Source organism: Triturus cristatus, chromosome 3_2, assembly GCF_964204655.1.
Source record: "Triturus cristatus chromosome 3_2, aTriCri1.1, whole genome shotgun sequence".
Taxonomy (NCBI): Eukaryota; Metazoa; Chordata; class Amphibia; order Caudata; family Salamandridae; genus Triturus; species Triturus cristatus.
In genome coordinates, this window is record NC_140584.1 from 928,632,505 (window position 1) to 928,660,447 (window position 27,943).

Consider the following 27,943-nt stretch of genomic DNA (forward strand, 5'->3'; position numbering starts at 1 on the left):
TGCCTCAGGTTATGATCGACAATAAGCCCAGGACCCTTCAAAGCCATCCGCATCCCACACACAGTGAAAACTTTTCTGAAGCTTGCAGGTCTGGAAAATTCAAACTGCACACTTTAACTTTTACAAACAAGAAACACATTTTGTAGGGACAGGACATGCCCTCATTAGGATGGGGGGTTGACTCTAAGGAGTAGGATATCTTTTAAGTGTAGAGTGTAGATAAAATATACAATTCAAACAGAAATAAAGGGGATGATCATTAGTTAACTGTGATCTGCTGAGTGGGATATCACAGAAATCCTCCATTTGTGACTTGTGCTGAATCTGGTCTGAAATTTGAGATTTCTCAAAACACTGTATCCTAGTCTTTTACGAACCATGGGCAATCACATGCACTGCTAAAGTGCTGTAACAGAAACACTTTTAGAGCCAAACTATACTGGCATGCAATAAGTGAATATCAAAACACAAATTAGGGCCAGTCGTGCATTAGCTCGGCTCCAGCGCCCCACTCCCAAAAATCAGAATCAAAGATAATATGCCCAGTGTGTAATCCTGTCATCTTGGGGGCCACATAATCCCTACAACGTAGGTGTCCAGCATGCCAAGATCCAACAAGAGTAAGCAGAGCTTTGGCCTGATCTGAGCCGCTGGGGTCTCAGACGCAGACCGCGTAACGACGAGCCCTGGCCGACCAAAGCCGGAGTAACCGCTGCTGCGGTAAGAGCCATGATCCTTACATTGCCATGGGGCAGCGGATCCCCGACACGCACTCATACCTGGGTCTCGCGTGCTGGACTCCCGCGATCATTGAGGGATCCCTGCGCCCTGCAAGCCCCCTGTCGGTTCTCGGCTCCGGGTCAGCGCGGCCGGTGACCACAGTGGTGTGCTCGCTCCTGACTCCCGTGGGTTGGCGCCGGGATTTGCAACGGCCATTGAGGCGCAGAGACGGCGTAATCACACCTCCGGTGTTGGCCGGAGGCGGTAAACCTCCAGCTGGGGCCAACTCCACCGCCAATTTGCCAAGGAGCAAAAAAGTCAATTACCAGCACGAGCAGAGGCCAGGCCTGAATCGGGCCATCCAAAACTGAGACGCGGAGTGCGTCGCTGCGGACCCCAGCCGACCAACAGCGGATAGGGGGAGACAGCGGTAAGAGACACGGCCTATACATCGCAGGGGGGGCACCAGACACCCCTTACCCACCCAGACTAGCTCTTTCACTGCCTGACACCCGTGAACACCAAGAGATCTTCGTACATGACAGACTCCTTGCCGGCGCCCTACCTTGGAACTGTGTAACAGGCTGCTGCAGTGACAATCGTGCTCTGGCTCCCATGGGTGGTGCCCGGGAACTCAACAGATACGGTGCAGGTGTAAATATTCCTTCGGTGCTGACCGGAGTGTGACTAATTGCGGTTGGACCAGGACACAGGGTGACATACGCCTTCGTACGCTTTCCTCTGTGTGTGAGTGCAGTACGGCCTTAAATACCAGCCAGTAAGGCCTTGCTGGTGAATTCTGACAGGCCGGAAAGGGCCTCGGCACTTGGGCAGGCGGCGCAGAGTAGCCAGCACAGCCCGAATCCTTGCTCCTGCACCACATCATTCGCCAACAGAAAATGGCGAGTGGCTGGGGCAGCTGAGGTGCACTTTAAGCGAAACTGGACAAATATGCATGGCAAAAAGGTCAAGATGACTCACAGGCAACCCCGGTACCTACGGGTGATCAGCAAGACCCCACACTGCAAGATAATCTGGTGGCCATAACAACCGTGCGCACGTCCCTGGAAAACCGGATCGATACCGTCGCTTCAGAGGTCGCTTTGATCAGAGCAAACATGCGGAAAATGAATGATCGTATCAAGGAGGTCGAATCCACAACTGAGGCCTTAACAACCGATACTACCCTTCTCAAACGCCAGGTCGCGGATCTTCAAGCTGGCCAAGAAGCAATGGAACGTCAGCTCGACAACTACGAAGGCAGGATGCGGCGCAACATACGCATTCTGGGGGTGCCAGAACGGGCAGAGGGGCAGGCTACAGACCTATTTGTGGAGGAACTAGCGACAAAACATCTCCGACCCAAAGGCCTGTCCAAGTATTTTTCTATTGAGAGAGCGCATAGAGTACTGAGTGGTAGGTCAAAGCCCAGTGCACCTCCCAGGCCAGTTCTTGCAAGAGTCTTTAACTTCCGAGACAGGGACATTATTCTCCACACGGCGAAGGTGGCGCCCCCAGTCACTCTTGTGAACAGTACAATAACATTCCTCCCAGACTTTACGTTAAACGTGCTGAAGCAACGCCGCAGCTTCCTGGAAGTGAAACGCGTGCTGCGTGAACAAGAGATCAAATATGCCATGCTATTCCCGGCAAAACTCTGCGTCGCATCTGAGGGAAAAACGTGGTTCTTTAGTACTCTAGAGGACGAATGGGAATGGCTCAATGGGTAGCGCACTGTTGGTAAGCGCAATCGCAAAGAGAACCGTGGCAGTCGAAACAGAGACAGACAGGCTGCCACGTGGAACCTCCATCAGACTCCGCAACGGCGCGAGGCTCGCCGAAATCGAACCAGGCAGACTAAGGAAAACGGGTCATTGTCTTATAACTAGTAATGGTACACGCCCACGGCTTGTCCCTACCACAGATCACGTCTGATAATGATCTGTGCAAAACTGTGACTCTGGAACCGGCCGGAACTATCGAGGGTCGCTTGTAAGATATAATCGCAACCTATATAAGGGATACAGGTACTTGAATCTACCAGTGTAGTATTACATCTTGGCTTGATAACATGGCACTCAGGGAGTCAGGTTGGATTACGTTCCCCAAGATTTCTAGGATAGGCTCTCTGCAAGTGGGGGGTGGCGGGAGGTTCAGAGCCCGCAATGCAGGGAGGTAGGGAGGGGGGTGGGTAAGGGTCATCTGGGGGCAGGGGGACTGGTTTGTTTAGTTTTTGTTGTTATCTTGTTGTAACAACGGGGAGGGAAGTGACGTCAACCAGACGGACACAGTCAAAGCCACAGGCATATTAGTTTCAGCACTTGACATTTGCATACATGCCCGGGGTGAGACACAACCTCGATCGAACAAAGATAACATGCCCAACCACAATATGAATAGGACGCTCCGCATCATCACTTGGAACGTTAATGGGCTGGGAGATAAACTAAAAAGGGGGGTAGTGCTCCAATATCTCAAGCCGCGCCCCTCGACATTGCCCTGCTGCAGGAGACTCATTTAATAGGCAACACGTGTAACGCACTAGACAGATGGGGATACCCACTGGTAGCTCATGCGGGCTTCACTTCCAGCTCGAGAGGGACTGGAATCCTCATCCACAAACAATGGACCTACATAATTCACAACACATGGGTTGACGCCCAGGGTAGATTTGTTGCGTTGGCCGGGGGATGGGAAGGGAGGCCACTTAATATACTCTCGATTTACGTCCCCCCTGCAATTAAACAAAAACACACTGGCCAAACTGAGCAAGCTTCTTCTTGATCTTCCCGTGGGCGCCCTGGTGATGGAAGGTGACCGTAACCTGACGACTGGTGGTCGGGTGGACCGCCGAGGCATGACCCCCATGGCACCTCACAAATGAGGGACTTCTTAGGCTTTCGGCCTGATCGATCTCTTGCGCCATTTTAATCCCCTAGCGCGCCATTTTACATTTCACTCGGGCGCCCATGGTAATCAGCCTAGAATAGACCATCTGCTCACACACGCCAAAGATCTTTCTAATTTTACTGAAGCACGATGCCTAACGCATGGCATCTCCGACCAGTCTCCGTTCCTCACTCAGATAACACTGCCATACGAAAAGAGACACATTGCCCTAACGATAAACCCGTGGTGTCTGAAGTTTCCTCACGTTAAGTAGGAAATTTTAAAGGGAGTGGACCACTACTTAACTGAGAACACGAACACGGTGGACTCCCAACTGATCCTGTGGGGGCCTTCGGACTGTTATCAAAGGCCAAGCTCTTTCATTAATGTCTGGACACAAGAAAGAGTTGAGGGCGAGGCAAGATACCCTGGAGCAAAAGATTCGGGGGTTGGAGGACAAAGTGGCTAATACGGATGACGATCTACTCGCACACACTCTTAACATAAAAAGACAGGACTACCGACAGCTTGCAACAGAGGCAGTTAGATCTAAACAGGAATCTACATTACACAAAATATATGAGATGGGCGTCAAAACGGGGAAACTGCTCGCTTGGTTGGAGAAGCGAGAAGCCGCTCAGAGATGGGTGCCCCTCATTGAAGGGGAACAGGGAGAGTTGTTAAGTGACCTGCAACAGATCGCGGAGGCATTCGCAACTCACTTTACCACGATATACTCCTCTACCACCACCACCGCTCACTCCAGAGACCTTCTAGCTACCATTCCTCTTGGCACTGTCGCTCCAGAGTATTGTGATTCCTTGGAGGGTGACCTAACCAGGGAGGAAATAGTGCTCGCCATATGTGGAGTGAAATCGGGGAAGGCCATGGGTCCCAATTGGCTCCCTAGAGAACTGTTTAAACTAGTTGCTTCCAAGAGAACGCCAGCCCTCCTGGGGATGTACCTGGAGAGTTGCCAAACTGGGTCCCTGCCCAGCGATTTGATGCTGGCCTCAGTGGTCGTCATACACACAGAGGGAAAACCAACAATGTGGTGCGACACAAACTGACCAGGGGGTGGTATGAAAGTGGAATCGCATTGCCCGACCTCAAAACAATACTACTGGGCCTCCCAACTTGCAGTCATTAATCACTGGGTCCTTGTCCCACCGTCTGAACTGGCATATCGAACAGACAATTGGTTAGTGAAACCTGGTGGGTATCAGAGAGCACTCTATTCTAACCCTAAACGCCAACGCCTCACAGCCCAAACCGTCGCTATTTGGCACTGAGCTATCAAGGCACTGGGGTGGCACAAGAAACTAACACTAACCCCCCCTTTATGGGAGACCGAGCAACTCTGCACATTGAATAATTACACGGGTTTCGATAAATGGGACGTAGTCAGCATCTCTTCAGTTGGTGACCTTTGGAAGCGAAATGCAATAGTCCCATTTAAAGACCTGCAAGATGAATACCAACTGGCTGGGTCGAAGAGGTTCCGCTATCTGCAAATACACCATGCCTTAACTACTGCCGTCACGAGCGAGGAGGTCCTGCCTCAAGCGTCCCCCTTAGAGGATAGACCCCCAACAGACCCCATGTCACACAAGGCAATATCCCATACATACCAAAAATTAATTAACAATAAGCTGGACCCACTATTACGTCTCCAGCAGCTGTGGGAATCAGATATTGGTTACCTGGAGGATGAAGACTGGCAGGAGGCCCTTTCTTCTCCCAGGGAGGTGGCTATTCCAATGAGGCTACGTCTATCCTAGTTAAAAATCCTACACAGAACTGATCTTTCTGCACACACGCTGGTCAAAATGGGGCGAAGACGTGACGCTGGATGCCTTAGGAGGTGTGCCGCAGAAGGCACGTTTTTCCAGACAAAGGGCAGTTTCGTTAAAGTGATTCAGGATAAATCAATTGAAAACAGCGTCACTGGCCGTGGAATTAACCATCGGTCGGGGAGTGCGGTTGGGGAGTGCGAAAGGACGCCGTTCGTTCCCGTGGCGAACGGCGTCCTTTCGCACAGACATAAATCACCGGCTCTCGCGGCACTTTTTTCTTCGCGCCTCTGAAATAATGAGCTCCATGAACATTTAAACGAGGTCTATACCTACAGTGATTCAATTCACTCCCCAACCGATGGTTAATTCCACGGCCAGTGACGCTGTTTTCAATTGATTTATCCTGAATCACTTTAACGTGTCTTCTCACTCTCACCACCCGTGGAGCGAAACTGCCCTTTGTCTGTGACGTCCATCCAGTACCTTTTCAGGTTCTTCTCCTTCCAATTGGTGCCTCCTTTCCCTTTCTTCACCTGAGTCCTGATGAAGACCCCGTCTGTAAGGACCCAATTAACCTACATGGGTTTAGGGGTCGAAACGTCGACACACTACATGTACCAGTACCAGCAATAGTGTATTTTACACTGTGTTTATCTTGAAATGTACATGGTCTTTTCAAACGAATGTATAATTGAAGATTTTTTCTCTGCTCAATTAGTTGGCAATGAATTTTAAGCCTAACAATTGATTTGTGATACTGTAAAGAAATTTTTGAAGTCACTACCTACACCTCTTCCCCCCCCCCCTCCTCACCCCCTACCTCCCCCTTGACCCTGGGCACCGTGTTGCGATGTATTTTTGCAAGACTGTCGTAGATTGATTATTACCAAGAAATGGTAACCTTGCTAAAGTGTGATTAAATAACACTTCAGCATCACTTGATTATTCTTGATTGCATTTTGTTTGTTCTTTCCTTTTTTATCTTGTTCTGGTAATATTTATGCTCTGGGACCACCCTCCTATACTGCTAGACACCCAGGTCCCAGTGATCCTTGGGTATACCCTTTGTTCTAACGTTTAAAGGAATCATAGCACAGAACAGATGCCGGGTATTACAGTGGATTCGCTGCTGTGGAGTTTTAGACAGCCTGTTCATGAGAGTTTTGCTTCCTTGGAAAATCCTATTCCCTCACAGAGGTCAAGGAGGTATGTCAGAGGCTGGAGTAACTGGCAATCACCTGTTCCAGAGCGGTGAAGCTGTCCAGGAAGGCTTCCTCGTCATTGCCGAACTTTGTGTAATGGTGAACATAAGCTCTGAAAAATAGGAAGAAAATGTTTTCATTAAAGAAAATGTGATGGTAGTAGCATGAGGTTACCAGAGTTTGCAAGTACAAGGAAAACTGTGAAAACTACATAATTGTACTTATATGGTCTCTTTTGATGCTATTTAATGATATGGTATATAATTCTACTCATAGACTGGGTTCTAGGACAGGCCTCAAGGATGTCAAGTTGTATGTTCTAGTTCTGCTCTTGTAATGGATTCTAGCGCTTCCTGTGTGATAAGCTTTAGCGCTCCACAATTGGAATGTAGAGATGTTAGTAGATTACATTTTTCCTCAAATTTGATGAACAGTCCTTTTAAGCTCATGCACAAAGCCAATCTCCAATATTTGCCCTGGAAATTAGACTTTTCAATGGATATAACTTCAGTCAGAAGGCCAGGTGATATTCGTGCTCTTTCAATGTAGGAACCATTTTTGGCTTTGTTCTGCAATAAAGTTTCCTCAACAACTTTCTCCTTGGGGTAATCTCAAATTTTCCTCTACATCAACTATTTCCTTACAAGCTTTCTTTATGGATCCTGTTCCTCCAGCTGAAAGATCTCTTAATACTATTGAAGCACAAGGGAAACACTGGTCCATTTTTTCATGATGCTTCTTGAGTTTAGCAGATGCTGTGTAAGGCACAACTGTCTAGGCTTCTATGCCTGCATTGCTGAGAGGGAAATGTAAATCCAATCAACCACTGAGAAGTAAGATAATGTAAACAGATTGAAATATTTGGTTGCTTTTTTTTTTTTACAATTTCTCCTTAACAGAGTTACCAGACATTCATACATGGGAAGCATGCTCCCTGGGAGTGGATATGTGGCTGATTTTGCCCAGTTAACACAAAGACCTGCAATTATGGTATACTCTGCCAGGGAGTCCCGAAGTGGTGTGAGGTCAGTCGCAATGTCTCGTATATATAGGAGTAAGTAATCCGCGTATAGGGATACTGTATGTGTCTTACCCGCAAGTGGGATGCCTCACTCACGACTCTCTCCTTACCACCCAAAACCCTAAAAACTGCCATGCCTGAACATATACATTATATAGGCACAATTTCTTCATGTTTGACAAGAAAGTTAACCAGTAACTCAGGGGTGTAGCCATGGGGCCTGCTTCTCGCCTAGTTATGCATGTTTACATGTTGGCTGGTGGGAGGAATGGGTCCTCATGTTCAAACACTCAAGGGAATTCAACAACATAGTATCTTGGCTGCGTTACATAGATGACTTTTTTTAATCTGGCGAGGTGATGTGAATAGTGCACTAGCATTCATTGATGAGATCAACACCAACGATCTCAACTTGGAATTCAATGCCAACATCAGTGCCACCTCTGTCAAATTCCTGGACGTCCAATTGTATAGCGCCAATGGTACTTTGCACTCTAAACTTCATCGTAAGCCCACTGCGGGTAATTCTACACTGCATGCCTCAAGTTTTCACCCAAGGCACCTCATTGCCAGCATTCCGTATGGGGAAATGCTACGGTTAGCTAGACTATGTAGCAGTCAAGAAGACCTTCATGAGTGCCAGAGTGAGGCAGCCAAAAGATTTAGAGCACGTGGTTACTCAGCAGCTGCCATACGTAAAGCCATGGACAGAGCTAATGCCCTCCCCAGAGAGGACCTGCTGGTAGTTAAACCTGTTCCTGATAACAGTATCAGTGCGGCCAACATTCTAGCTGAGCCCAACAGCACAGTCACCACTAGATTCATTATAACCCACAACACTGAAGAAAGAGCAATCAAGGCAGCCAAAAACAAATATTGGGGCATCATAAAATCAGACCCAACGCTGGGACCATTAGTGGCAAAATAACCTGACATTACTTACAGGAGAGCTTTTTCAATGCGTGATGCGCTAGTCAGGAACAGTCCTGAAATCTCTACCACCCAGAATTGGTTGGCCGATAAAAAGGTTTTGTCAAATGTCACAGTTGCAGGGCGTGTAAATTTGGCAAAAATATCACGCAGTTGGACTCCGCCTTCAGGCATGCTCCACTTCTAATCAAGTACAAGTTAACATGCAGAACTGAGTTTGCTGTGTACATTCTAGAATGCAAATGTGGGTTACGCTACATCGGGAGTACGAAATTGCAGGTACACCTACGGATCCTCCAGCACCTCAGGGCGATCGTTAACAGTGATCTGACGTACCCCGTAGCCAGACATTTTAAGGAGGTGCATTATAACAACTTAGAGCACCTCCAATACTCAGTCATTGACTGTGTCCCAGCAATGAGGCGCAGTGGAAATAGGGAGAGGCTTCTGAGGTAGCTGGAAAGCAAATATATCCTGCAATTTAACACCAAGGCGCCGGCCTGCCTCAATTCCAGTGAAGATCTGCACCATTTCTTATAAAAGTGATTGGTTTGCGAATACTGTCATGCCTGTGTCTTTGGTCTCATCTAGATAGCTCTGATACATCTCGCCACTACACTGAATTTGAGTCTGTTTTGTCTAGAACATATTTTGATCTGGGTGTATAGCTTGCAGTTAAGACCTTTGTAATGTCCATGTTTAAAGTGTTCTTCATCACCATGCTCTGAAATATTCCTATTATTCAGCTTTCCACTATCTCTGTAGTTCTGTCGTAATGTGTTTTTTTCGTAATTTGTTTTGTGACATTTGCACCAAATCGTACTTTTAGTCTACGGAATTTAGCTATTCCGCGCTTGTTCTTGTTTCTCTCACAGGATTGATCCTTATGATATCTGTCTACGAGCACAATTGAGCTTATCTAGTTTGTTTTCAATTGTCTGCAATGTTTCTTTTGGTACATTAGTTTTATCCATTATGTCCGCATATATGCCATTCAACAATATGTTAGTTTTTCTTGTTCTTGAGGGGACACCATCACTACACGATCGAACACTGTATATTCATGCACCATACACACACGTCTGCCTCAAGCTGTATATTTACACCCCGTACTTTAAAGCCTTACCCTCACTCACTCTTCTTACTACTACATTTTTCCTAGTGGCAGTCTAACTTGCATTTAAGCATTTTTATTTCCTTCGGTCATCATGCCTACATTTCAATAGTCCTCGTACAGTTCCGCATGACATTAACCTATTCCAGTCTGCGCACCCGTATTTATACGGGGTTGTCCGCTGATCAACATTTATTTGATCTATGCCCATCACACACACGTGGTTATTATATATTCTTCGATGCATGCACATTCTGGCGGCGCTACGCGTTAGGGCATGTACTGAGGTCTTGGAAGCTATGGCGATTTTTTCGCGCTTCTATGAGTTCAATTTATTGGATTGTCCTTGTTTTCAATGCGCGATCTGCTCTGTAACAATCTTTACACCAGTTGTTACTTGCACTGTCTGTTATATTGCACACGCGGACACAACAAGTACAGAAATTGATTTTGGAACACACGAGGGTTGAGCATAGTCTGTTCACCATGTCAATGTATTCTCAGTATCTGTGATGTCATGTTGCCTGTCAGCAGTAAAGTAAGGATTTACCAACAGTCAGCACATGATGTAAAATGCCTAGGCATGTTGACTAACATGGAAAAAATACTATCGCTGCCACTTGTATTTAAATGCACCATTTGCCATCAGCGCACCATGTGAACAAGGCCGCATGTATAGCGGGCGAAACGTGTCATCTGGTCCCCTGATGCGTGAATATATATAAATAATTTCAAAGACAGGTTTCCATATCCAAAAAATTGCAGAATTTGCACATTTTTTCTGCGGGTTTACATTTTTGCACAATTTGCACATTTGTATTTTTTATATTCTATTTTTACATATATATGTATAATTGAAATGATTTAATGAATCTTAACATAAGATATTTATATATATGTCTTGAATGTTTACTATTTTTTGCACTTTATTGCGTCATTTGCACAGTCAATTTGATATGGATACCAATATAATAATGATCTTGGACAAATTGAAGATGATTTTAGCAATATATGCAAAAAAACCATGGTATTATATACATGTTTCATGAATTTGTCTTAAAAAATTTATAATTCAGCATTCAGCTTACGCTTTGTGGTCTTTGGATTTTAACCAATGCATAAATAACAAACACTATGGCTTCTGTAGAAATGTTTGGAAAACAGACTACACGGGTTTCATATTGAGTAGTGTGTCTTCACTTTTTAAATGTCACATGGTGTTGAGAAAATGAGAGAAAAAAATGTAACCAATTGCAAACCTTATGGTATTTAATGGGCTTTATTTTTACTAACTGATTGTCTGTGAGCAAGGGCGGATGCCCGAAACGCGTCAGATTGGTGAAACTCGGCTTTTAATAAAGTAAAACAACTGTGCCTTACTTGGATTTGCGTGGCTTCCATTCTTCGTTGACACGAATTTCCGTGGAGCTACAATTGTGGAATATATATATATATATATATATATATATATATATATATATATATATATATATATATATATCCAGGTTGCCCCTATGGAAAGATCACACGTGGAAGGGTCTGCGCACACAGCCTCCAGTAGCAGCAGCTACAGCATGCCCTCGTCACTCCCTTTGCAAACAGCCAAACGCGTTTCGAGCCCTGATTGGCTCTTGATCACTAGCATGCAACAGATACGGAGGAAACAGTATTGTGCCAAATCGCCATATTTAATCAATTAAGCATAGTCCCGCTGCTTAATTGAATAAATATGGCGATTTGGCACAATACTACTTCCTCCGTATCTGTTGCATGCCAGTGATCAAGAGCCAATCAGGGCTCGAAACGAGTTTGGCTGTTTGCAAAGGGAGTGACGAGGGCATGCCTGTAGCTGCTGCTACTGGAGGCTGTGTGCGCTGACCCTTCCACGTGTGATCTTTCCATAGGGGCAACCTGGTGTTTTTTGTGTTTAGCGGCTTGTTCGGCCGCGGAGAGGTCCCGCCGCGTATCAAGCGGTTCTGAATGCCCGCTACCGGAGGCACTCGTTGGAGTGGAGGGGGCCTGACCTCCGGATCACATTGGTGAGCAGAACATGTTTTCCCCCAGTTCTCGCTACCACTTGGATTTTATGAACATTTATACTTACCATTGGGTTTGGATTGTGCACGGATATATATATATATATATATATATATATATTATATATATATCGCACTTACCTGCGAAATACTCATATTTTCGTTGAAAAGGGATGCATGGTAAAGGCATATTTGTGGTAGAAAAATGGATGGTAAAGGCATATGCGTTGTAATGTGGATCTGTGGTAAACATAATGGGTGATTCTGGCTGTGTTGTTAAGGTCCATTTCGCCTATGGAACGCATGGCAGGAAATTGATAGGAAAGCAATAGATTACCCATACTACTCCTACCCTCACAAGACCTACTACCGCTTAGGTCATTTTCTTATTGGGCTTAATCTCGTACCATTCCTGCACACCATCACCATAGGTCACATAGCAATGTCAGATCATGCCCCTATCACACTGACCAATCTCCCTTACCTGCTTCGAGACAGCTTCTGGAAACGATTTCTTGCTCTATGACCCAGTTGTCAGGGTAATCATTCGGAAGGCTATAGAAGATACCATTTTAGAAAATGATAACCCAGTCATACAATTCTCGACATTATGGGACAACCTTAAGTTGGTCCTCCGAGGCCTCCAGCTATAAGAGGAGGTTAGCACTAGGACAGAACTACAGGCCCAGCTGATTGCAGTGGAGGTGGAGCATAAAAGCACAGTTTCCACCAAACTTTGGCAGCAGAACTATAGCACTATGCTCCCAGATGAGGACCAACTTAAGGGTGCCCCACAATGTCGAGAATTGTATGCTTTCAGTTGGGAGGCTAATAGAAGAGCGTACTCCAATTTATTTAAATCCGAGATTTAAACAAGGTGGAGTACGCTCTTCTGTGCACTAGGCAAAAGTTATGTCCTTTCTGTAACAAATCGGGGAGAATATTAGCCTCCCAACTGAAAGCAATAGTAAACAGAGAAGATTGCAGCAGGTAGTATCTCCAACTGGGGAACTAGAATCCAATGACAGGGCAATCACAAACACTATCCAGGAGTTCTATAAATTCTCACACACCAAGAACTGTCGTGTAGTTCCAATTACCCTTTTTAGGATCTGCACGTTTAGACAACATAGACTGTGGGATTGGTGTCCAGACTGATTCCAGAAACCCCCACCGGGTATGTTTGTCTATATACCAGCTAGCTCACAGTGCCAAGGAGAGAATAGTTCTTGGCAACTATCAAACATGACAACTCTGTCCCATCAGGGATCATGGAAACAGTGCAGTACGTTTCGCTCAGTCACTCGTGCTCACTTTGTCTCAGAGAGATACACAGAATAAACGAAGTTGGCGTTTTCAATATGCTGAAACAACCATAAGAGAGAAACAGATATAAATGATTATAAGCACCAACAAAGTAAAAGGATAGTAGATTCCTACCATAGTGCTAAAACAAGGACTACAGGCAGGTATATAAAATACATGACAGTAATAATGCATACTCCTACGATGCAACCCTAACTAGATCTACCTAAGTGTAACTAGCATGTATGTACGTGTAGAGCCAAGGATCCCCCTATGATAAAGTCAACCCCATTACCTGAAGCGAGAGACTGTAGGACCCCGTCTTGGTCTCAAGATGGACACCCCATGAGGGATTGTCAGACTACTGCGAGCTGGAGTGTCGGCGTGCAGGAACCTCAGCGTCTCGCGTCAGTGTGTCAGCATGGAAGTCCTTTTTCTTCTCTCTCTGCCTCAGCAAAGATATGGTGTTTATATACCCCAAGTGGTACTTTCAGGGGATCTACTATGCTGTGTCATGTTGCTCTAGGATGACGGAAGGAATGACACTTATACATAGTTATTATGCAGGAGATGGTAGTCCTGATGAGATACCAAGAATCCTTAAGCATAATGAATGAGGCTAGTTTTCGGAGAAATCCCCACGTCATATAAGCCATACCATAACTAGATAAAAGGTCAGTACCAAGAACCGTTATGTAGTGCAATGGCAGGGGAAATATAGGTGAAAGGTCTGGTTACTACCTGAGCCTATATCGGGGTACCTGTATGAAACATAACAGAACCAAACTTAGACTTGCGTACCTCCCCTGAGGAGGCCGTCGCCTTAATTAAGAAATTGCAACTAGGTACGGTGTCAGGATTGGATAGGTTTATCGTCCTCTTTTATAGGACCTTCAGCACGACCTTATTTATTTACAGAAACAGTAAAGCACAACATCTTACAGCACGTTGTTTCAGTGTGTAACAGACAGATTGAAGCATTTAAACAGATATACATTTGGCAAGCAGCTATGCTGTTCCTAACTAGGTAATCCACTGAAACCTTAGGACGCTGAGAGTGGTCCTCTTCAGTCATTAAAAGTGGTGACTCTTCTGTAGCAAGTTGCGACTGGATAATGAAGTGAGGAGAAGGGTGATGTTCTGAAATTTGATTTTCTCACTATACACTGGAGTTAAGGGGTATCTTCTTTTCAACCAAGAGGCTCTCAGATTTAAAACAGAACTCAATGGTCAAGAGTAGTATCAGAAAACCTTAATGCTGAATGTCAAGCCACCAAATTTGCCTTCCATTGTAAGTTGCAAAGGCTAGCAGATTCTTGAATATTTAAAAATACAAAGTAAGCTGGAACCGAAGCACAGATGGATTTTAATGCTGGTCATTAGATAGGTCCTAGTACCTTCTATGGTATTGCTCCTGGTGCAAGACCCTTATTGCACTGTTGATTGAAACCATTGCTGGCTTGAAATGCCTGACTGTTGGAGCTTATTATAAACACTAGATCAGCCAATTCCGCATTGTAGTGCCCATTGTAGTTCAACTTGCAATATTATTAGAAAGGACTCTCTATGTTAGATGTGATTACAGAAGAGACATTTATTTGAGCTAAAACGTTGATGTACTTTACAAAACCGCTTCCTAGCTGTATGTCTGTGGGATTAAAAGAATCTTTGATCGCTAAGGCACATGAGATGGGAGTAAAAAAGTAGCTCGATCTTGGCAGTCTTTTGCAGCAGCACTTTCCAGCTTGCAAAGGCAGTTTACAGCGCTCAGAATGATAGGTATGTTTCTATTTTTGTTTTAGTTCCATAATATTGAAGGGGCCAAACCTAAGTCTGACATGGTTTCTCTTGCTGTACCCGGGAAAGGCTTCATTGTTGCTCATGTATCGCGGTCTAGCTGCACTTATATGATCCCTTAAGATTCTGCTCAAGAGAAGAAATCTGACATTGCCCATAGGACTAATTATAGCTCTGTTCAGTTAATTTGGGTACTCCCCATTGGATTAGTTATGACAGGTTGGGCCCTTATGCTGCCCTAAGGGACAGTTGTAATCTTTGTAAGGAGATAGGTGCTGGTGCTACTTATGGGATGGGTATGAGTGTTGTCGAACAAGTTATCTTTGGAAACACATTACCTGGTAGAGACTATCTAGTCGCAGATTCCTTACCTTAGAATATCCCCAGGTGTCGGACTCGATCCAGACGATTTTCGAACAGTACACCTGCGTGTCAGTAAGTGGCATAATTCAGCTCTGTATATATCTTCTCGCTCTGGAAATGACATGCGCGGTATCTAAATAGGCGCCACATCGTTAAACTTACGTCAGCTACTTTCGCAACTTTCCATGCCAGGAGCGCAGAGCCACGATGAGAACTGACCACTGCTGTGGAAAAGACTAAGGTCCTGGAAAGGGTGACCCTTACACCTTAACCGGTTCGTAGGGCGGGGAAGATGGGAGGTTTGGTAAGAAATTTTGAGCGAGATAGAGTCTCTACCAAATAAGATGTTACCGAAGGTAAGTAACTTGTTCATCTGGTAAAGCCTTCTAGCCGCAGACTCCTTACCTTAGAATTGACAGTGGCGTAACAAACACCCCCTAGGGGCAGGTGGGCTCCCAAACTCCGGTGCACCCTCTGGCACTGGCAGGCCCATGGCCAGAGAGCTTCGGACAGGATCCGGAGAAATAAAGAAAGTGTGTGCATTGACATTACAAATGACAATTAGAAGAACCAACCAACATGTTCCTTTTACCAGCAACATTTATAGTGCAAGTCTGGACAAAGCAAGGGGTCTTATAACACTTGCTACCTTAACGGATCCTGTTTGTATGCATTCCTCATGTTTATAGATAAATGACTGAAGGAATAAGGGAATTGTGAGGCCTAAAACTCTATTTCATTCCGATTCAATAATCAAATTACTTACTTGGCACAATTGACTTGCTAAAGCTAGCGACAGCAAGTAGAGAAGGCTTGCCCCAGAGTGTGGTAGTGGGACAGCGACTCAGATACAGCATAGCATAGTATTGTCAAATCTGTCTCTTCTAAAGACCAGGGGCATAATTTAGAATGCAACATGAAATAAAATCCTCAAAATACTTTAAGTCCACACCACCTACATGCATTCGTCCACCTACGCCCACCTCACATCTAACTGTCCCAGGACACCCACCCTGTTGGCATCAATGCAGCTTTCTGAAGCACCACAGACCATACTTTTTTGCCCCTGGAAATTTTTTGTGAGTACCCATTGTGTACAGCATCACCAAAAACCATTGGCAAAGCCAGTAAGTCCCAAAGGTGAGACCTAATGGCTTTTCTAGCGCTTGTTCTTTTAATGTTCATGAAGGAGTAATCTTTTAACTTACTTTGAAGCAAACATCTTCCATGCTTTTCCCACAATGGTGTCCAAAGGCTTCAACAAGAACTGGCTGTTACTAACCAACGTAGCTGATTTCTCATATTTGTTGAAAGCTCGTGGGGTTTTCCAAACGCTAAAGGCATCATCAGGTGTTAACCAAGCAGTGTACAATGCCGGATCTTTAAATCCTTCTGTGTTTGGAAAACAAATAGAAACATTAAATAAAAAGGCTTTATAAAGTTAGAAATACACTGGTAGTCAACAACTAAATTGATTTGCGGCGTTCATTCTAAATTGGGTATTTCCAATTGTGCTCAGCTCCCGCCATATTTTTGTGCCCCACTTACAGTTTCTGACAGTAACAGAAGACTAACTGGCACACATGTTTTTTACTCCCATTCATTCTGCACCAAATTCTGATGATTCTTGTATGTGCTTTTAGCTGGTGGTAAAATGTAGGTCAAAATTTCAAAAAGTCAGCACTATTTGCTCTCACATCTCACTGGATAAAATTTCAAAAATAGCCAAACAAGCAGCTTTGTGTCTGTTTTTACCACTATGAATATTCTAAATGCGACCTTGGTAGGAATATGTCTGAGTGATTGCTGGTTAACCTAGACAGCACAGTAAAAATCAAAGCTTTTATCTTAGACTTTTACTCAGACTATTTCTCTCTGTAGTTGCCAAAGTGATCATTTGGGCTGTAGTCATTTTGTTTAAATTAAACATACTTATGTATAGTTAATACTCGAAGCTCTAAACCTTTTCCGCATGTATAAACTACAAAGAATGTTGACTGAACCTGAAAAATCCAAGACGTACAGATTTGGCACAATCTTTGGCACCACAATGCTAATCAAAGAGATTAGCCAACACTCTAAAAGGACTACATTAGAGACGGAGCTAAGATGGCATAGGTGGCTCCCTGCTCCTCCCCGTCAACCCTCCAAGATATCTTACCCTCCAGGTCCCCAGATGCCATGCGGGTGAATCCATGAGCTGGGGAGGTCCGCCAGGCAATAAAATAAGACTCGAGGTGTAGTGGGATTGTGGGGGAGGCCGCAGCTGTGCACTGGCTCGATTGAAAAGAAGCAGCAGCACAGTGGACATGGCATAGAACAGGAGAGGCGTGCCCACCAGGGGAGACCAGAGACTCCCTGAGTAAGTCTGTTATCTAAGTAAGAGAGGCAGGCAGAGTCATTCCCCTCCCAAACCCCTCACCACCTCTATATCACGTGCAGGGACTGTTTGGAGTGACAGGCTAGACCTGGTGCCCTCTGAAGCCTGGGCACTCGCATTAAAGAAGAGAGGCTGGGTGGGTCTGGTTGGCCGAAGCCTGCATGTGGGCCAAAGTGCCCCGGGCCTGCTACGATCCCGCATCTTTAGCTGCAGCGTCCTTCCTGCTGGTGAGGATCTCATATGAGGTGCCTCACTCTCTGCACCAGGGCAGGCTCCTGAGGGGCCCCAAGGTTTTCGCCTGGTGCAGCTGGAAGGGAGAAGACCACTGAGATATGTGGATTGGGGGCTTCCTTGATGCAGTGACCAGAGAGCCCTGAAAATAGGACCAACAAAAGGGCCTGAATAAAGTTTGCCCCTGGGGGAACCTAGGGGCAGTAAAACTGTAAAGAGGGCCCAGTGATATGCATCCTCCTCCACACTGTTAAACATAACTAGTTGTGCATTTTGCTGTGGACCCAGGAGCGGGGCTGGTATGGCGCTCCCCCCAGGAAGCCTCCACTTGCCGGGGGGGCCAGGCTCAACCAATTTTTCCACGTGCACCACTATGCCCTCTGTCAAGTAGAAGAAGTATGATAACCTTATGGAGCTCTTCTCTAAAGCGGCTGCAAAGGTGAGGCAGACCTCCAGCAGCCCAGGCACAGACTTCCCTGCTGGAGTGAACCTGCCAGACCCACTGCCCCCAGAGCTGGATGACCCTAACTTCCAGGGCTGGATGCCCCATCACACATTACTTCATGGAGGGTTTATATCATAACTTGAAATAAGACATAGCTTTGCTGAAGGGTGAGGTGACCAAGGAGCTTTACGAGTTGAAAAATGACCTAATGGACCAGGACACTAGAATCTCCTGCCTTGAAGACTTGGGGGACACCGTGCATGGGAGATGGAATTGCTTCAACAGAAGCTGCTGGAGTTAAAAGACAAAACCATCAAGCTGGAAAGGTATGCAGAAGACTTGGAGAACCGCTCCCAAATGTTTCAGGATCCATAGGATCCCCAGAGATGCAGAAAACAAGGACTTAGAAGAACTAGACAAGAGATTCTGCTAAATCCTACCAAGCCTGAAAGAAGAAGACATTATCTTCGACAGAAAACACCAAGTGGGTGCGAAAGCCTCCTGCTTGGCAGTACCTACCTCTGAGAAGTGTTCATTACTTTAGACAGAAGCAGGAGATCATTGCAAAAGTAAGGCAGCTACTTCAATGACATTTGAAGAAACTAATGTAATGATCTACGAGGAACTAGCAACCATGACACTGCAGAAAAGGTATGCATTTCACTCAAACAAGTTACTTACCTTTGCCAACACTTTCTGGTGTATGCTGTATCTACCTGCAGATTCCTCACCTTTTGAATATACACAAACTTCAGTCTTGATGCAGGAACTTTTCGATAGCTCTCTCATGACGGTAGGGGGAGCTTGCTCTCCCTCGGTATAACATGCAGCCCCTTGTGACTTAATTGGAGCCATAAAGCGCCCTGTCAGCATCCTAACGGCAGTTTCCATCCATTGTTTTGCGCATCTTTGAGGCGACACTCTTACTCTGATAGATGCAGTTTTCAGTAATATATAGAGTACATAAGAACAGGACTTATGGTACATACAGCCATGCATGGGGGGGGGAGGGTGGACAAGTGAGGAATCTGCAGATAGATACAGTAACCACCAGAAAAAGCATTACTGAAGTAACTAAGCAGTCCCATACCTAGAGGTGGGTGTATGGCTGGTTACACCAAAAAGTCGTGCACAACTGAACGAGTGAAGGGACCATCACTCTTTACTTTAAAATACAAATAATCGTGTTTTGCAAACGTATGAAGGGATGACCAAGTAACCGCTTTATAAATATCTGCTACTAGCACCCCTCTCACCAATGTGACCCATTAAGCGGTAAGTCCATGCATGTTGTTTGGACATCTTGAGAGGAGCCTGAAATCCACTACCTGGCAAGTCTTCTTTGGGAGACTGAAGACCCCGTAGCTCTAGACACTGAATCCAACATGTCTTGGCCAGATTGTATGATCTACTTTTTAGCTGCCTAGCCAACAAGTATGAGCTCCTAGAAGTGGTTCTGAAGCTCATTCAATAGATTAGGAATGACCTGATGAGAAGAGTCTTATGAGGTATCTACATTATCACCCCATAAGGCAAGTTGCGTTGATCAATTTGAGGGCCTTACTTCCAGCTGAAAACACCTTTTTGTTCTATCTTTTTAGATTTTTTACGAGAGCAGAGGCTATCATTATGCATTAATCTTTTAATACCAATCCAACGCAACACTTTAAAGAACATACTACATCATAAAACACTGACAATCCAGAATAGAACCTTCCTCCACACGTAAATAGTCCATTCACATAATAATCTTCCTCTTTTAAATGCTGCTCCTCAATCGAATAAGTAGCACTTTCATTTACTTTACATTTTATATCCTTCATGGTTGTAATGCTTGTAGTTCCTGTTCTTAATGGTGTCCATTCTATGGAAACGTACTAGATACCTATTTGTCACGGTGTTGATTGAGCTTTTCTCTTTGTAAAATTACCTATGTTGCCTTAATGCTTATGCACTGCTTACCGGACACTTCATTTCCCAATGTACAATGTTTTTTCCAACCTCATTATACTTTACTGTTACTGTTTCGTGACAAGGAGCTATGTTCCCTAACTGCACCTGTGTAACGTTTCTGTCTTAAGCTTTGCTTACTTTCAAGTATCCGGCGGCTTCAGACGTGCGCCCCAGCGAGGAACGTGTGCTTTGGGGGCCACTGCTGACTTGCATCGGTGGTTGGGCCTCCTTGATTGCGCCCGGGTCTCACTCGCAAGCCAAAACAAGGCTCTGTGCTTTGGCTGTGCACCTGACCCGGCCGTAAGTGCTGAGGCCTGCTGCATGTGAGTTGGCTTCTCTGCCACATCGAGCAGAGCAGAGCACATTAAAGGAATGTGTTAGGCAATGGCATGATGCCGAGCTAATGTGAGATTTGGGGGCCATCTTGCTTTGGGCTTGTCCCATTGTTATTTTTTGAGAATATGCTGTTGTTTTTGGACTGGAACGATGAAAGTTGATAGTTAAAGTATCCTTGCTCAGGTGATTTGACGGTAGGAGGGTTTTAGGTCAGGAGAGGTAGAGTTTGGATAGGGAAAAGGAGAATAGGATTTAACTGCGGTTTGTATATTATATTATTACTGATATTTAATCAGCATGGCAGAGAAAGTTAAAGAGCTACCTGAGATTCCCGAAGGAGAATATTAAAGAAGAGATTATTAGAAAATGTATACAACATTGGATGATATGCTGTGTTGCAGAGGCAACTGATAAGGTCATGGAAAAAAGGAAGAATAAAAGGGGGTCGGATAATGAATATTGGACCTATCAGAGGGAGACTCTAATTATGGAGAAAAGAAAGGCAAGAAAAAAAGGAAGACTAAGCACAATGAAACAGGCCATATACCCTTAAAGAGAATTGTAGGTCTTATCACCTTAAAAGGGAGTGGTACAAAGAGGAAAGGTATCCTATCGGGCACACAAAAGATGGGTGCCCTGAGCCGCACGCAAGAGATGGATACTCAGGATGATGAGTTTTTGTAAAATGTATATCAGAAAGATGACAATGAATTTTATGATGAATATATGCTTGACCTCCAGTAGGATGACAAAGTGGTGGATGACCTCTTTGGTTAAGATGTTGTTCCTTCTACTTTGAAGGATAGTGTTAAAAACCCCTTCGGAAAAGAAATGTTCTCTCCCCATAATATAAAGCACCCAAGAAGTACAGAATGGTGGCCCTTAGAACACGTGGGCAACTATATGAAGAGGTGGATTAGGAAACTACTTGAAAAGAAGGTGAGGAATGTGTTCAAAGCAGAATGCTCGAGACCAGTGATCAACGATAAGGTCTGCCTTACCCCAAACTTAGATCACAAGCTGATCACCTTTTTATTTAAGGCGTGCAGAGAACCCAGGTAATAGCTAGAGAGGTCTTCGAAGCAGTGTCAGGACCGGCTGAAGAGGCGTGTATTAAGGGTCTTCCATTGGACCTCGACCTTTTAAGAGGTTGGAGCCAAAAAGCTCTGGTTCTACTGGGCAACGCTGGCCTTAACGCAGAAAGGTGTAAGGTGGTTTTAATGAAAATAAACCCTAAGCTTGGTATTTAGTTGGGAAGGAAGCTAGTCTGAACCCAAAGGGACCTTTATTTGGGGAAGACATGATCAAAAGCCTTCATATATACTTTGCCACCTTCACAGCCGTTGGACAAGGCTCAAAACAACATGTGCAGAGTGTTCAGTGGAGGTGTTTTTGCCAAGACCGGCAGAAGGGGACTTTCTGCCGGCCGAAGTTACCAGAGGTCCTATTTCACTAACAACCACCAGAGAGGCTACAGTACAGAATATCAAGCTGGTGTGTGTGCTTCCTTCTACCCTCAGAGAAGCGCCCATCAGCAAGCAAGAGGAAGTATGCCTCGTGGCCAGGGGTCTTCTCGATGCGAGGGTGAGTACAGTAGCTTCTTTTTCTTCCATGGGAAGAGTAGGTGGTCTTCTAAATTTGTACGAGAGACGACAGTGCAAGACCCATGGGTTTTAGAAAGGATTCAGGGTCTCAAAATAGATTTAACAGAAATCCTCATTCCAAGAGAATTGATTTTGAACTCAGACCAACAGAGTGTGGTAGACGAAGAGATAAAGTCTATGTTGATGAGAGGGGCTATTATAGAGGTGAGCAAAGAAATCAAAGATTTTATGAGTACACTCTTCTGCGTAAAGAAAAAAGACAAGGGGGGGGGACTCATTATAAAATTGAGGGACTTTAACAGATTTCTAGATTACAGACATATCAAGATAAAAGGTATCCATCTCTTAAGAAGCATACTGTTGAAGAATGATTTGTTGGTAAAGTTGGTTCGGAAAGATGCTTACTTTATCATTCCTATGACAAAGAGCAGCCAGCCATAACTTTAGCTCATCTGGCAGAATCAAATTTACCAATTTGGCTCTATTTCAATTTGGCCTATCCTCAATGCCATGGTGCTTCATCAAGATGATGAGGGCAGTGGTAGCCTTCCTGAGAGAGAGTGGTATTCGAATGATCATTTATTTAGACATCATTTTAGTAATGTCCCAATGTCGGAATCAAATCCTAAAGGATTTGGATACGGTCAAGAATTTACTGGAAAGTCTATGTTTTAATGGAAACAAGGAGAAGTCTGTTTTGAACCCATCATGCACTCTGGAATTTTTAGGTTTCATGATAGACACAGTCATCATGGTTTTGCTATTACCAGTAAAGAAGGTGACCAAGATAAGGAAGGAGATTCTCTATGCACTCAAAAGAGAGTTTTTGACACAAAGGGAACTACCAAGACTAATAGGTCTCTTATCTTCAATTCAGGCAGTTTTTTCTGGTCCGTTACACTATCGCGCACTGCAAGAGAGTGAAAGCGAGAGCCCTTCAGCAGGCTTATGGTATAGAGACAAGATAAACGTAGACCAGAAGTTGAAGATGGAATTAGGGTGGTGGTTAGAGAATTTAGATGCCTGGAATGGGCGAGCTGTTCTTGGTTGTACTCCGGGCTTCATTTTGGAGTCAGATACGAGTCTAACTTGCTGGGGTAAACTTTTGGGTGTACAGGAGACTGGTGGATTGTGGACTGTAGTCAAACACTGAGAGAGAGCAAAACATAAGTTGTTTGGAGTTGTCAGCAGGTCTCCATGTCTCTATGCTCTCATGAGTTCCAGACATTGTTTGCAAGCATAGCAGTATTGTTAAAGATGGACAATGTTTCTGTAGTGGCTTGTATAAATTGATTAGGAGGCACAAGGTCCCTTGGACTGTCATCGTTGGCAAAAGAACTTTGGTTGTTTTGTTTAGAACATAAAATCAGTTTGCAGGCAGAAATTTGCCAGGGAAGGAAAATGTTACTACAGATTGGAGCTCAAGGTTTTTGAGGGATTACAGCAATTGGAAGTTGAATCAGGATTGCTTCAAAAAGGTAGATCAGCTATGGGGTCCTTTGGAGGTAGACCTTTTTTGCGAGCAGGTTGACATTTCAACTAAAAAAACCTTACAGTTGGATGCTGGATTCAAGGGCTCTAGCTGTGGATGCTTTCCTATAGAGTTGGAAGGGCACGAGCGCATATGCATTCCCCCCCACAATGATTCAGAGGGTCCTGCGGAAAGTGAGGAGAGAGAAATATGTTCTGTTACTGGTAACTCTATTCTGGGTATCAAAGGCACGGTTTCCAATGCTTCTGGAAGTCACATACGAAATCCCATTTTATCTTCTTGCAATGGAGGGTCTTTTGAGAGACGTAGATGGAGAGAAACATCCTTTAGTTCAAGCAGGGGCTTTAAACCTTCTTGTCTGGAAAATATCAGGAGATCTTCAGGCATGTCAGGACTTTTGAGAAAGGCTTAGGAGTTACTCGAAGAGTCTTGGGCAACAGTTACTTGGAGTTATTATAAAGGAATCTGGAACTTATTGCTACGTTGGTGCATGGAAAGGAATTTGGATCTTGCAGAGACACCTGTAGTAGAGGTAATTAACTTTCTGGTGGAACAATTTGATAAGGGCGTTAGTTATAGAATAAATTGCTACAGATCGACAGTCTTTGCTGGACACAGTCAAGTTAATGGTAGGAGTGTAGGAAAAAAGTGTTGGTTTGTAGGGTTCTTAAAAGCATCAGATTGCGGAGACCTCCTACACCAAGATGTGAGGTCTTGAGGGATGTCAATTTGGTCTTATCCTGGTTACCCTCATGGCCAAGCAATAGAATGTTGTTAGCATCCTTGTTGTGACTCATTTCTTGTCGTAGAGTTTCTGATGTCAAAGCATTGGAGGTAAGTACCAGGGTCTATGACCCCTTTGGAGTAACCTTTAATAATACAAAAAGAACTAACACAATGTCAGAGATTATTTATTATCCGAAATTTGATGTGTGGAAGAAGCTGTGTGTAGTATATTGTATGAGAGAATATGATTCTAAAATGCAGGAGTATCGCCTTGACAGGGTGAACAAATTAATGATTTCTTTTGTGAAGCCATTAAAGAGAGTAACTACAGCTAATATTGCAAGATGGGTGAAATGTTCCAGATGGCGATTTACAGAAATTTAAGGCACATTCCAAAAGAGGTGCAATGGCCAGTCAGGCCTTTTGGGAAAGTTGAAGACATTATCAGAGTGGATGATTCGTCGACTGCTTCTGTGTTTGCTAAACATTATTGCAATCCAATCAAGCAGCAGACAAATGTGGTATTAGAGGGCTATCAAAATTCATAATGATAGCCTCCGGTCTTGTAATGAAACAGCGATTCTCCAAATAAAGTGCATAGAGAATCAATAAGTCAGTGGACAGTGGATGAGAACTAGTGTAGAAAGAAGGAAGTGAATAAGAATAGAGTATGTCCAGACAAAAAGAAAGGAACAAGTTTAGCATTTTAAAGAAGATGATTCTGTGAATGGACTATTTATATGTGGAGGAAGGTTCTATTCTATGTTTATGATGTAATATGTTTTTACAAGTGCTGCGTTGGACTGGCAATAAAAGATTAATGCATAATGCATAATGCGAGCCTCTGTGTCTTTAATGAAATTCAGATTCTGTAGGAACTTCATTTGAAGAATTGCTATTCTCAGTCAGATGGTGTAGATGGAAAGGCACTGGGAGTCAAGTTGCAGGGGCAAGAAGCCTGCAGAACTAGGCTTTCTTGTGTGTGCTTTAATGGTGAGCTATTTGTCCCTATAAAGCTGTCGATGTTGTAGGCTTTTCCCAAATAGCTAAGACAGACTCAGTGGTGGACTAATTAAAAGGAAAAGGTGGCTCTGATTAGTGAGAGGTTAAGTGCAGCACTTCAGTGAGTATTTGATTTGACCTCTCTAGATGGTAGTTGAAGGTCAAGCGTCTCTACTGCTTTTCTCACCACAGCATTATAAGAGGTTACTTCAGGTGGAGGAAACCCTGTTGGAGAAAGAAGTTCTCACTCTGGAGAAGTCTCCCAACAACTCACATTCCTTAGATCTTACATTTTCAGGTTCATTAAAAGTTTACAGTACCTCCTACAAAGGGAGTATAGCCTTGGGGTTCTGTTTCTCCAAAGAAGAATCTCTCTTCATCAACCAGCCTCTGTGCTTCTCTTCCAGAGTGATGAGTCATAAGAGGCAATGACTTTAATGATAGTTGGTTCTGTAGTTGTGGCGATGACGGCGTTGTTTGCAGTGCCGATGATAGACTGTGATCCGAAGGGGATGAAGTCACTACCCACAATGGAGGCAGAGTCAACTATGGTGTCTGTGTTGACTCCACTGGTGTTGTTTGTAGGTGCACAAGTGAATGGAGGGAATGAAAGGAAGGGCATAAATGGCATCCGTTAGTAAAGCACTGGAAAGCCTCCCAAATGAATATGCCAACTGTCCCTCGGGGCCAGTCAACACACCTGAGGGGAGCATTGATCTGTTAAAATATTGAACATGGCATTCAAAAGCAGACATGGATCTGTTCCAGGGCCCTGTATTTGGCACCATAGGAGGAACATTGGTTGGAGCCGGCGTCGGGTCAGATGGAATCGCTGGCACGGGTCTGCTGGAGCCGCCGGCATCGAAGAGGAGTCAGATGCCGGATCTTCTTCTTCTCCCAGCTGTTCTTGGTCTGATGCCAGAAGGCTTGACGTTGAAACCCTTGGAGACTCCATTCTGGAAGACCGACATCAGAATTCATGACGTTTATTTTCTTAAACTTTCTCTTCATTGATTTGGAAGAGTGAGGTAATGGAGATTTTGTCCTTAGATGAGACTTTTGGCGTCTATGTGTAGGTTTTCCCTGCTCTGGCCATAAACATCTTGGCCTTGCACTCGTTCAGTGCCTTCGGGTGCATTTTCTGGCAGGAGTCGCAGATGTGGTCAGATCCAAGATACCGTAGGCAGGTAGTTTGAGGGTTCGTGATGGACATCTGGCTGTCACAATCGGTACACAGGCTGAATCCGGATAGTTCTGGCAGCAACATTCTGAAGAAAACCGCAACTAATTAAATAAGGAATTTGGAAAAGCATTAAATAACGAATTTCCCCTGAGGATGACTGAACAGCTCCAGACATCAGTACGCTGATGGGGGCGCTTTATGGCTCCATTGATGTGACAAGAAGCAGCATGCAAAGCCAAGAAAGAGGCCGGCACCCCCTAGTGGCGTGGGAGAGCCATCGAAAAGTGTCCAGATCTAGATTGACGCTAGAGATATTCAAAAAGTGAGTAATCTGCAGTTAGAAGTATCCATCAGAAAATTGACCTTCTTTACAATAAAAGGATTAAGTACAGATGGGGCCACCCTTTTGTTTGGATAGCGGTCTTCGCCAACTGAGGTCACTCACCGAAGCAACTCAAGTCTAAAAATGGTGGGTGTTTCACACAATGGATTAGACACTTTAATATTGAGCCTCTTAAATGTTCAGTCACCTCATAGAAAGTGGGCATCCTTTGAGGCTGAGTCTCGAGTCATGGGGCAAGTCTGTGCTCACATCCAAAGACGAAGTTGAAGTATCCAATCTCGGAGGGGTGTTGTGAGGAGTGTTGAGCCTAGTAAAACTAGCTCTATGGGACTTCTCAGATCTCCGTTCTTGTGAATGGCAAGAATGGCATTCCTTCTCATTTTCTTTTCTGGGCTCTTCTTCCCTCGGATGGTGGGGTCTGTGCTTTCTTGACTTGTCCTTCACATGCTGTGCAGCCGGAAATAGGAGCAAAGTTGGAGCTGGAGCAGGTGTAATCTCTGGAATGACATGCACTGGTAACGAGCTTGGAAATTCGGAATTTGGAGCGGGCACTTGTGTAGGAAAAATCTGCACTGGTGAAGGCAATGCTTTCCCTAATTACCAGTCTTGGGGTGGGTTTCTCAGGAGGATTATTCAGGAGAGGGCGATACCCGCTTTTACTTTGAATTAGAATGTCAAGAGGGGATGGCGAGGAAGTGTGGCCTGTTTTGTTAGAAAGACTTCCCCATGGGAGTCACAGTACATTCAGGGAAGATGCTGGCTCTGGTTCCTACACTCTCTTAAGATGGGTGAGGTGGTGCAAACCTGTTTTCATGTTGGTTCCTGGTGAGTTGGGTTGGTTTAAGTTGGGGGATGGGGCATCCTTCAGATAGCTACCAAGATTATACAAACTGATATAGGTGTCTAAGCCATTTCTGCCAACGCCCCCATTCATCAACCTAAATATTTCAGCTAAGCAACTCAGCGCCAAAATGTGGCGTTTCCACAACTTAACATTGCTTTGACCAATACTGAGATTCAACAGGCAATTCCTCAATACCTCTCTGAAAAGGATTGCTCGAATACCAGAGTAAGC

At 44.6% G+C, this 27,943-nt stretch overlaps 1 protein-coding gene across 5 annotated transcripts in view; it reads right to left on the bottom strand.

Annotated features, from left to right (window-relative positions):
* Positions 1 to 6,362: 6,362 nt before the first annotated feature.
* Positions 6,363 to 27,943, bottom strand: part of TUBD1 (tubulin delta 1) — a 247,878-nt gene continuing 226,297 nt past the window's right edge. For 4 of the 5 annotated variants that reach the window (XM_085649411.1, XM_085649410.1, XM_085649412.1 and 1 more), the window contains 2 exons: positions 16,382 to 16,565; positions 6,386 to 6,719 (listed from right to left, as the gene is read on the bottom strand). In XM_085649411.1, coding sequence (XP_085505537.1) covers positions 6,617 to 6,719; positions 16,382 to 16,565 — 287 coding nt within the window. In that variant the 3' untranslated portion in view covers positions 6,386 to 6,616. Of the gene's footprint in view, positions 6,720 to 16,381; positions 16,566 to 27,943 lie in introns of all 5 variants that reach the window. The other variant, XM_085649409.1, reaches the window with a different exon arrangement.